General features: G+C 31.5%; 1 protein-coding gene across 1 annotated transcript; it reads left to right on the plus strand.

Moving 5' to 3' along the window:
• Positions 1-2712: 2712 nt before the first annotated feature.
• On the plus strand, positions 2713-11648 carry LOC143075005 (epidermal differentiation-specific protein-like). Its single transcript, XM_076250231.1, has 9 exons — positions 2713-2784; positions 3098-3141; positions 3847-3968; positions 5297-5447; positions 5994-6133; positions 7824-7953; positions 8900-9098; positions 10096-10279; positions 11056-11648. The coding sequence occupies exons 2-9, from the start codon at positions 3112-3114 to the stop codon at positions 11210-11212; spliced, it is 1113 nt and encodes a 370-aa protein (XP_076106346.1). The 5' UTR covers positions 2713-2784; positions 3098-3111; the 3' UTR covers positions 11213-11648.

Here is an 11648-nt window from a genome sequence, read left to right on the forward strand (position 1 = left end):
ACTACATCAACTGCTTGATAAACGAATTAGGTATTGACAATTCACTTGGTAACTCAACATATACCCTCACGACACTTACCAAAGAGGAAATCATGGATAATCATAGGTCTGTTCTATGTTCCTTTGGAATTTCAACCAAAGATGAAGAACTGGATCTTCCATCACTGTATTGGATACCTAAACTACATAAGTGTCCTTACAAACAACGGTATATTGCTGGGTCTTCCAAGTGCTCCACGAAACCTCTTTCTAAATTATTAACATCTATTTTATCAGCAATCAAAGACGGGCTTCAAAGTTATTGTGAAACTGCCTATTCTAGAGGTGGCGTGAATCAGATGTGGATACTTAAAAATCCAAAAGATCTTTTAGAGTACATACAATCTAACTCTCTTTCATCTTGTAACAGTATTAAAACATTTGACTTTTCTACCCTGTACACAAGTATTCCACATTCCAAACTAAAAGACAAATTGAAGGAGTTGATATTACTTTGCTTCATAAAAAAGAATGGCCAACGTAGATACAAGTATCTTGTCTTAGGGAGGGATAAATCCTACTTTGTAAAGAATCACTCTGATTCAAACAAAAAATTCTCTGAAACTGATATTATCAAGATGCTTGATTTCTTGATTGACAACATATTTGTTACGTTCGGAGGACGTGTTTTTCAACAGACTGTCGGCATTCCAATGGGAACAAACTGTGCCCCTCTACTCGCCGACTTGTTTCTTTATTATTATGAGGCTGACTTCATGCAGGAACTTCTTAGGAAGAAAGATAAGAAGTTAGCAATATCCTTTAACTCTACTTTCCGCTATATAGATGATGTTCTTTCACTAAACAATTCAAAATTTGGTGACTATGTGGAACGCATCTATCCAATCGAACTAGAGATAAAGGATACTACAGATACAGTTAAGTCGGCTTCATATCTTGACTTACATCTAGAAATTGACAATGAGGGTCGGTTGAAAACAAAACTTTACGACAAAAGAGATGATTTCAGCTTTCCAATTGTGAACTTTCCATTTCTAAGTAGCAACATTCCAGCAGCACCTGCATACGGGGTATATATCTCCCAATTGATACGATATTCCCGTGCTTGCATTTCCTATCATGATTTTCTTGATAGAGGTTTGCTGCTCACAAGGAAGCTATTAAACCAAGAGTTCCAAATGGTGAAGTTGAAATCATCCCTTCGTAAATTTTACAGACGCCATCACGAGTTGGTTGACCGTTATGGAATAACCGTTTCACAAATGATATCGGATATGTTCCTTACGTCGTAACTACAATCCCCTTCCCTTTCATGAATATGACCTACCAAATTAGACTATTTACCGGATTTGTAATCACTTAAGCAACACGACGGGTGCCACATGTGGAGCAGGATCTGCTTACCCTTCCGGAGCACCTGAGATCACCCCTAGTTTTTGGTGGGGTTCGTGTTGTTTATTCTTTAGTTTTCTATGTTGTGTCGTGTGTACTATTGTTTTTCTGTTTGTCTTTTTTATTTTTAGCCATGGCGTTGTCAGTTTGTTTAGATTTATGAGTTTGACTGTCCCTTTGGTATCTTTCGTCCCTCTTTTAATTTAGTCTTAGATGCATGATTTTTTTATTACTTGTTAGTGACTAGCTGTCAGTAACTTCAAGTTCTCTCAGATATGTACTTTTTTTGTTGGGATATACAAGTACCCAGCCACGTCAACACTGCTTTCTTTTGTTAGATGAATTTCTATTTGTATTCATCTGATGAGTTAAACCTTTTGCAACTGTGTTTTATAGTTCGTTCTGATGCTGTACTGTTACACCAGTGTCCTAGGTTAGGGGAGGGTTGAGATCATACTAACATGTTTATCCCCAAACCTCGCGAAAATTCTAGCCAAAACTATCACTTATTGGATTAAACATTACATGTACCATTACCTTGGCAACAGGACCAGGGATGTATAAATACCTTTTGGGAATTCCCCTCAATTCTTACTATTTGAGAGCAAGTTTTATACACTTTATACTTAATATGCAAAGATTTTAGAACATTATTAGTATAAAATTTATTTCATCGTAGCCCTTTTCCGGACACATAAACATTTTAACAGAAACATTTTCAAAATGTTTTAGTATAACGTGTATTAAAAAAAATCCCCAAAGAGTGAACATTTTGGAGCATGTCCTAAAATATGTAAACAGATCGAATGTAAAAACCTATAAAAATCTAAAGTTGGAATTATACGACCACACTTTCCTCTTTGCAATTTTGTGTTCATGAATAAAAAAAATATTTCGCTCTGCGAGATCGAGACATTTAATATTTGTTCAAATCTTATTTGAACGGTTGCAACCGTGCTTAATCTGATTGTTGACTTAAATTGTTATTTATATGAATCACTTGCACAAATTATTCGAAGAAGTTTAACATGAAATAATTTGATCGTATTTTTCAGTTTAGAAATACTAAACAAACCTGTAACACAAGTTTGAAAAATCACTATTCAATATGTTCTCTCTCACAATAATGATGTTATATAGTTTGAAATACTAATAAGCTATAATCCCTTTTCTTCTGAATTGTAAAGCAAGGAACAAATATATGAGATCTTATCCAGTTAGACAATAACAACATTCAATTCATGGATCTATTACAATTCTTCAGAAATAGGGAAATATTTTGGGTTTTCCTAGTTTCTCTACTACAGTATAAATAAAGATGTGAAAAGGAAACATCTAACCAGATCATTCAGCCTTTGTAATTGAATTTGGTTTAAAAGGATCCATTAAGAGGTAGATGACATTTAAAAATTTATAATCAATTATATTGTCTACCCAAACTATTGTTTCTGAAATATATATATGTAATCTACTGTAAATTCAGAAATAATTGCGATGTTCTTAATTTTGCGAGAAAAAAAATGCAGCAGGGTTATAGCAGCAATAATTTGAACTCGCTTTTTAATTCTTTTTTAAAGAAATTAAGCAGGATTATTATCGCTAAAATTAACCACATTTCAGAAAAATGACAAAATCGCGATAATAAATGCACTCAATAATTTCTTAATTACAGTATTCATCATTGAATTTATTCTTTCTCTTTCAGACCTTTGTCAAATTATGGGAGTTGATGAGAAAAAGAAACCAAAGGTTAGCGATTTATTTAATTTTTGTTGGGTTATATTATAAAAGTAGTGGACATTTATTTTACTATTATCATTATCATAACTATTTTTCTGAACTTTTACACGTTGAAGACCTAACTAATGTTTATTATTTTAGCTTTTTTTGTCATATTATGATGAAAAATAATCATATGTTATTATTTTAAGATATATTTTTATTATATGCGTTATAATTGTAGCTTTAAATGAATACGTGCGATTGTTAGACCTTAAAGTACGTTCTGTATTGCATACTTAATTTTACAAACTTAAATCAAGTGTATTTATATTATTAACGGCATTTGTCTAAGGTTCCCTCGATAGAGAAAAACAAAATTGCAAATGCTTTTCTTAAAAAAACAGATTGCTATGAAATTTAAAACGGCATTATTTGCGATTTAGACAGGAGCATTAATGGTTATGTTTGCTTCAAATATATGCAAAAGTGGAATATTAAAACATTGTTTCGCCAGTAGAAGTCAGTTTGATTCAATTTATTCAAAATAAACTTAAGAAAGATTTGATAGTAGTTTTGTTGAACATGTTTGTCTTTTCTTTGTCATTAGTTATTAACGAGTTTTAGTTTGTTCATGTTCTTTTGGTATTATCCTGCTCTGTTTTTCAAGATATCATGACTGTGTCAAAGATATAATTCTTGGAACATGTTCATTGTTTACTTCTTCTTTTACAGATAACTTTATATGAACATGTGAATTTTAAGGGCAGGTCTAAAACATTCACGGAAGCGAATGACAATTTGATAGATGAAGGATTCAATGATTATTCATCAAGCGTAATCGTAGAAGGAGGAGTGTAAGTATTCTATATAACCGAGCTTGTTAAACGAGTATCAATGTAGTTCTAATGGAATCTGATTGTCTACTACAAATGTATAATACATATTCAAATACGCTAATTATATATTTTAACCTTATTTGCCGACTTAAACGATACAAATCATAAGGTAGCCCAATCATCCTTGTAATCTTGTGTTCCGTCTTACCGTTGATTTTACTTGATCTTCGGTGTTTTACTATTACTGATACTAATACTAAAAAGACAATTCCATTTTTTTTTTACATTATCCTTCATAAAAGGAGGGCGAAAGATACTAGAGGGACAGTCAAACTCATAAATCGAAAATAACCTGACAACCCCATGGCTAAAAATGAGAGAGACAAACAGACAAACAATAGTACACATGACACAACATAGCTAAAGAATTAGCAACATGAACCCCACCAACAACTAGGGGTGATCTCAGGTGCTCTGGAAGGGTAAGCAGATCCTGCTCTACAAGTGGCATTCGTCGTGTTGCTTATGTGATAACAAATTCGGTAAATAGTCTAATTCGGTAGGTCACATTCATGAAAGGGAAGGGGATTGTAGTAACGACGTAAGAAATATATCCGATATCATTTGTGAAATGGTTATTCCATAACGGTCAACCAACTCGTGATGGCGTCCGTAAAATTTACGAAGGGATGATTTCAACTTCACCATTTGGAACTCTTGGTTTAATAGCTTCCATGTGAGCAGCAACCCTCTATCAAGAAAATCATGATAGGAAATACAAGCACGGGAATATCGTATCAATTGGGAGATATATACCCCGTATGCAGGTGCTGCTGGAATGATGCTACTCAGAAATGGAAAGTGCACAAATGGAAAGCTGAAAACATCTCTTTTGTCGTGAAGTTTTGTTTTCGAACGACCCTCATTGTCAATGTTTAGATGTTAGTCAAGATATGAGGCAGACTTAAATAAATATGTTGTATCCTTTATCTCTAGTTCGATGGAATAGATGCGTTCCACATAGTCACCAAGTTTTGAATTATTTAGTGAAAGAACATCATCTATATAGCGGAAAGTAGAGTTAAAGGATATCGCTAACTTCTTATCTTTCTTCTAGAGATCCAACGAATAAGCGTGTATTAATTTTTTCTAAGACACATTCGCACTCCGGGATCCTGATTTCTTTTCCAGAATCAACGCTTAATAATTGTAACTTTATAATATAAAATGCTTTTTTTCCCATTCATTTAATCTAGTGACGGAGTAGATCCACTTCGTAATGTATTTTTGTATTGTAGATTACAAAAATTTGAAGATGAGAAAATTTTGAATTTGCTTTGTTTCAGATGGGTATTGTACCAGCACTGTAACTATACAGGAAATGTTTGTGTAGTAATGGAAGGTGACAGAACCAATCTCTTGAACTGTAGAGGAGATAAAGGCACAAAAATTCATGATTTTAATGATGTTGTTTCATCTTTAAAGCCATTGGACTACGTACGTTAAATCGTTAATCAAAAAGACTATAACATGTTGTTAGCATTGTCCTTTAAATAAATATAAGTTGTTCATTAATTAAATCGAGTAGAAACAAGATATGATTTACGGAAAATACACTGTCACAAATGCATATAGGAAGTTAGCTTTTCTCTAGAAAAAAGGTTGAAGACATTATCAAATTCAAAATGCGACTTCTATTTAATGAGTTAAAACATACATAATACTACTTTTACTTCCTCAAATGCGCATTCTGACAATTAGTTCCCAATGTGTTATGCAAATTTATTTCAAAATTTTACACTTATGTAAACTTGCAAGCACATTAATATATTGTGTCCTTAGGTCTTTAGTGTACTCCAGGTCAACATATTTTTAAAAATAAACAACAGAGGAATTAAACCTATCCTCATAACACTTATTCGTTTATCGACAACTCTTAGCTTCAAATGTTTAGGCTATGGCCTAACCGATGAAAATTAAATCGGGAAAGTCGTTCCGACACATACAAACAGGTATGGCGTAACTTTCATTTTCTTATTTCAGGATTTTACTGAAGAGCCAAAGTGTACTGTTTACGTACATGGTTTTGAAGGCCGTTCATTAGAGTTCACAGATGACATTCTGGACCTTGGGTGGTATAAAATTAGCAATCAAATATCCTCCATCAGGGTGCATAGTGGAGCGTAAGAATTTATTGTCTCACAAATTATGTTTACTTTAGGTCAATGGCAATCAACTCGATGAAGTGTTTAAAACCTCATTTAAGAAATGAACAGATTTTAAATCAAACGGATTGTATAGTTATTTGTTGTTTTGCTTTAGTTTGAATGCTAGCAATCATGTTTTAATATGTCTTTAACTTTGGCATATTTTCTGGTACGTTTCAAATTAAATATTTTATTAAAGAGGTTTGTCAGTATACCAAAAAACATATTTACGAAAAATAAACAAAGTTCGAAAAGGGGGAAAGTCAATAAAACCAGGACACATTAAACGCCCGACTATATCAGCCACAGAATCAATGGAAAGCAAATGGCATAATACTAACTTGGTACAAGCGTTCTCGAAACAAAATGATTGGTTAAAATTGGATTGAAATCTAGCAAAATCTGAAATTTGTATGGCAGTTGTTTTATTTTTAATATAAAGGCAAAATCAGATTAGCAACTATAACAGATACAATTTATTGACGTGTTAATTGTTGTTGTCCCGTAGAATACACCCTCTTTAAACAAAAAAAAACCCAAAAAATACACGTATCAATGATACCACAATCATAAGTTTAAAACGACTGACAAAACCAATTCAAAACGATGAGCAGACAAATTACAATCTTTTCAATACTACACAAAGAATCAAAAGATTGAACCATCATGTTTTTTCTTAACTGGGGTTCAGAAAATGGGCAATTTCTGCTATATTATCAACGGTAACATCAATCCCTTTAAAAAGATGTTTCAAAAATAAACATCCTATTAATTCTAAGATTGATCCATGTGCTCATACCATTTTATATACATGTATATACATTTGACAATTTCTTCGAGGGATGTACATTTTGTTTTTTATAATGTACAATTATCGAAAATAATGTTAAAATGTATACTTGATATATGTAAATTATAAATATAAGTGATTCACAATTCACAAAATTGATATCCAATTGTCCAATAATGCGCGTCTTCTTTTTCAAAAATACTTTTTGTATTCATTATACATTGTTTATTGTAGTTTTTGAGGTTTTTTAGAGAGGACTTTTATACATAAAATAAAATTTTTGAAATACGCTCGTAAGAGTTCTGGCTACTTACATTTTCAAAACAGTTCTAGATCAAATACGTGTCTAACGAACAAATCAAAATAACTTAGGAAACTTAAAAAAGTATATTCTTATCGGTTTGGTAGATTTCGACTATACGCTTAAGTCCAAATAACGCACGTAGTGCTTTTACTTTACAAAAATTGTATGTATGAACAGCTGGTTTTCTTGGTACATTTTTGTCAACATTTAAGCTTGCTGTTAACCAAACTAAAGATTGAGTCAACAATACCACTGCTACTGTTTGTGTTGTTATATTTTCCTGAATCAAAAAGTAAATGGACAAACTTTAAAAATGAGACAGTTATAAATATGTTAATGAATTTGAACTTATAATTTGCATGTAAGTCGTACTGTTATGAGACAAATAACATACGATTTTAATCCTGAAACAATTTGATAGATCGATTGTTGTTTTTTATAACTTTTAATATACAAAGCATAAAGTAAATTCAAACATGCGTACACAACATGTCCACCATTAATCCCACATGCCTGTGTATAATTGTTTGTAACTTGTTTAAAACCACACAAAACCATATTTCTTTTCATAGATGGGTTGGATATGATATGGTTAATTTCCATGGAAAACACTCTCTCTACCTGAAAGGGGACCATCTCATGTCATCCACAGAAGGAGGATTTAGAAATGATCAATTATGTTCACTTAGAGCTCTACAAATTGTATGTTATATGTTTAATTACTATATTTTGTTATTAATTTAAATATTTGTTAAAATCAAGTTAGTTCCAGACATTGACAACTCCATGCTTAGTTTTAATATATCTATATGATTATAAACTTTTTCTTCTTTGCTAGTCAATTTGAATCGGCAGCCTTTAAGAACAAATTTCCACGTTAAAAAGATTTTTCATGAGATTTATTAAATGGGAAATAACAGTTTATATATATAAAAGAGTAATAAGTTTAAAAAGATGACATTTGCTTGAAACATAAATAGAAATCAACCTTATGCAAATGAATATCAATATATCTGATAACCTATTTCAGGTTGAAAAAATCAAGTTATCTTTAATTTTGTATTTCATATGGAATGTTAAATAATCAATTAGTCTTTAAGTATACATGTACGTGTTTACTTGCACTTACATAAGGTCGAATTTCGATGCAGCGCATATGATATTATGATCATGGATATATTCATGTCTTTATTTTCCTCTATTTCGTCGTCCAAATGGACTCATTTACTCAGTACAACTGTTAATTTACAATAAACATATTATTTCAATAAAGAAGATGTTAATTTTATGATGTTTAAATACAACTGATTGTATAGACGTTACGTGCGTGTGTAGTACTTGATTAAATCGTAAACCTTGTTTTGTGTGCGAGTAGTTGTAACATAATTTTGTCTTAATATTTATAAACAAAACTTGTGCAGACACATTTTATTTATTTCAAAGTTTCCTGTAACTCTTTATAGAACATCGAAAAGGTTCATCTAAGTTTCAGTTTTCTTGTTAGTCATTGTGTTTTTAATTGTTTTTTTTTTAAATGATATTTCTTTTATTGATCCCTTCTTGTATCGTTGTTAGGTTTATATTTCGACCAACTATATGTTCACAACAAGCATTACACATGTTACAATTGGTATTCGAATTATTTCAGACGGACACTATTCCTTTGATTGTTGATCAAATAGAGTTTCATGCAGGAGGGAATCGTACTTTGAAACCTACAACTGTTTTGTCTTGGACTCAGAAAAACAACTCAGATATCAAACAAAAGCTGTCAATTAGTAAGGAAAAGATCATAACAACTGAAAATACATATCAATTCCGCTGGGATACTGGAGCTAAAATTTCATGTAAGATCGGAATATCATATTACGACATTTACAAATTTTTTTGCATAAAAACACAATTAATAACAAAATATTGATAAAAACAATAATTATACTTTTATGGTACATTCATTAATGTGTGCTTTAAGTAATGTACTTAACTATCTAAACCTATTATCATTGGTTTACATTTTCTCGTTCACCGCGTTTTAAAAGTACTTTTGGAGTTTTTTAATTCAATAATTTGTTTTACATCAACAACATTTTTTGAAATCTCAAAATGCAATAAGCGATTAATCTAACTTTAAAAGTAGATAAATCGTGCTTATATTTGAAGGATATTTTTATATTTTAATAGAAGAACACAAATGTTCGATCGAATAATTATACGTGAAATCAGTAGAACATCTATATATAAACTTTACGATTCAACATTAATTCAAACATAAGTCACACACGATTTGAATATGTGTTTTAAAGTATATAGTTCTAAAATTAAATTAATGTGTATTTATTTCGATTTGAAAACAAATCCCCGTGCATAGAAGAAATAAACAAAATACTTAATTCCAATCATACAATGATGTTTATTTTTGCAAATATAAGCTTGTCATTTGGCATTAAAATTGTGAAATTAGGCGGATGATACCAAATAGTAACAAGACAAACCTCAATCAAAATACAAAACGGAAAGCCCTTTATATCAAATTGCAAAATCACTCACATCAAACACATCAAATGAATGGAAAACATTCTAGACATTTCCTAACGTAAAGAGTATTTATACATGTATATATATCTGGTCTTATGGTTAGCCAAACCTCACACTTGTATGACCATCTCATATGATTCCATCGACAACAGTGTCACAATGGGCTTTAAAACCTCATAATTCGAAGAGAAACTGACAATTTCATGACGAACAAGAATCAGTCCCATAAATACTGCAATCACTTTTGTTAGTTATGCTAGTAATACATACGTATTGTACACTGTTCTTATATCTGATTTTCGTTTTTAGTTGACATGACGACTGAAATATCAGCCGATTTGGAAGCAGCTTTGGGAGTTCCCTTGTCGGTCAGCGTATCAATGGCCATCGGTATGGAAGCGCACTTAAACATTGGAAAAACACTTGATAGAAAAATTTCAAAAACAGAAAAATGGAATGTTCAGTATCCAACAGAAATTCCACCTAAATCTGAGTAAGTTACTGTTATACAAATTTGATAAGCGTTAGACAGTATAACTAAGATATAAGAATATGAACACTAAAGCCCGCCTCCGGGTGCGGGGTTTTCTCACTGTGTTGAAAAACCTTTAAAGCCTTCAGCTGTGTTCTACTCTTTGGTCGGGTTGTTGTCTCTATGACATTTTCCCCATTTCCATTCTCAATTTTACTATAGCAACATCTATAAGAACTAAGCAAAGTCCAATCAAATAAAGAGAGCAATTTGTAGATTTAAATCACGAAATAAATTGATAAATCAAAGTTATTGATATAATGAACACTGACTTTTTTTTTCAATAAGAACATCGATAATCAATTTGTCGAACAAAAACAATTCAAACCTGATATATTGTGTAAATTGTCTTTCTTTTGTTCATAATCGTTAGCTAATTAACGATATGGTTAAAGAATACAACAACAGAGACAAAAATAAAAGACTTCGACTCTGACACAGTCAACTTATTATATTACATGAGCAATACGATGGTTGCCACATGAGGAGCAGGTTCTGTGTACCTTTCCGGAGCACCTGATATCAATCCTAGTTATTGTTCGGGTTTGTGCTGCTTTGTCTGTAGATACCATGTTGTGTGTTGTGTTCTATTATTTGTCTATTTGTATTTTTCTTTTTTTATCCATGGCGTTGTCGGTTTATTTTCGATCTTTGAGTTTGCCTGTCCCTCTGGTATTTTTCGTCCCTCTTTTCTTGTTTGTCTACTTATGATTTATTCTTATTTATTTTTCAAATAGGATAACGTTGACATCATACCTTACAAAGGGGAAGATGGATATTCCGTTCACAGCCCACTTTCACAAAGGAGAAAAAAGATGGACAGAGACTGGCACATACTTCGGAACACAATACTTTGGTTTTGTTACAGATATCCAACAGAAAACTTTAAGTTAAATCAAAACAGTACAGACAAATTATCGCTTTTGAGATCTATTCATCATGATTGAGATTCATGTAGATTCAACTCATTAACCCATGCAAAAACAATACTCTCTGTTTTAAATGAATTCAAAATATTGTCAGTTTATAGAAATAAAAGCCTTTGTTACTATGCTTATATAAAGATACGTATGCTTTTTGTCTTTAATTAGTTGGATATACCTATTCTTATTTGTTTTTATTATATGCAATTGTTTATTATTCAACATAACATTGAAGTAGCATATTTGCTTTTTAAACCTATAACATCAACAAGGATACAAAAACATGAAGAGACGTTATCTTATTAAAATATATATTTGTTATTTTCATGAATGAAGTCAACATAGTGTGTTGAGGAAAACGCCTTGTAGGAGATTAAAATGTTGGTTAACAGTAAGAAAAATCTATA

This window comes from Mytilus galloprovincialis, chromosome 5, assembly GCF_965363235.1.
Source record: "Mytilus galloprovincialis chromosome 5, xbMytGall1.hap1.1, whole genome shotgun sequence".
NCBI classification, from domain to species: domain Eukaryota; kingdom Metazoa; phylum Mollusca; class Bivalvia; order Mytilida; family Mytilidae; genus Mytilus; species Mytilus galloprovincialis.

Excerpts from the sequence above, each read along its gene's own strand:
- LOC143075005 (XM_076250231.1), top strand. The coding sequence starts at position 3,112 with ATGGGAGTTGATGAGAAAAAGAAACCAAAG. Across the intron at positions 3,142-3,846 it reads ATGAGAAAAAGAAACCAAAG|ATAACTTTATATGAACATGT; the intron begins GTTAGCGATTTA and ends CTTCTTTTACAG. Across the intron at positions 6,134-7,823 it reads ATCAGGGTGCATAGTGGAGC|ATGGGTTGGATATGATATGG; the intron begins GTAAGAATTTAT and ends TTCTTTTCATAG.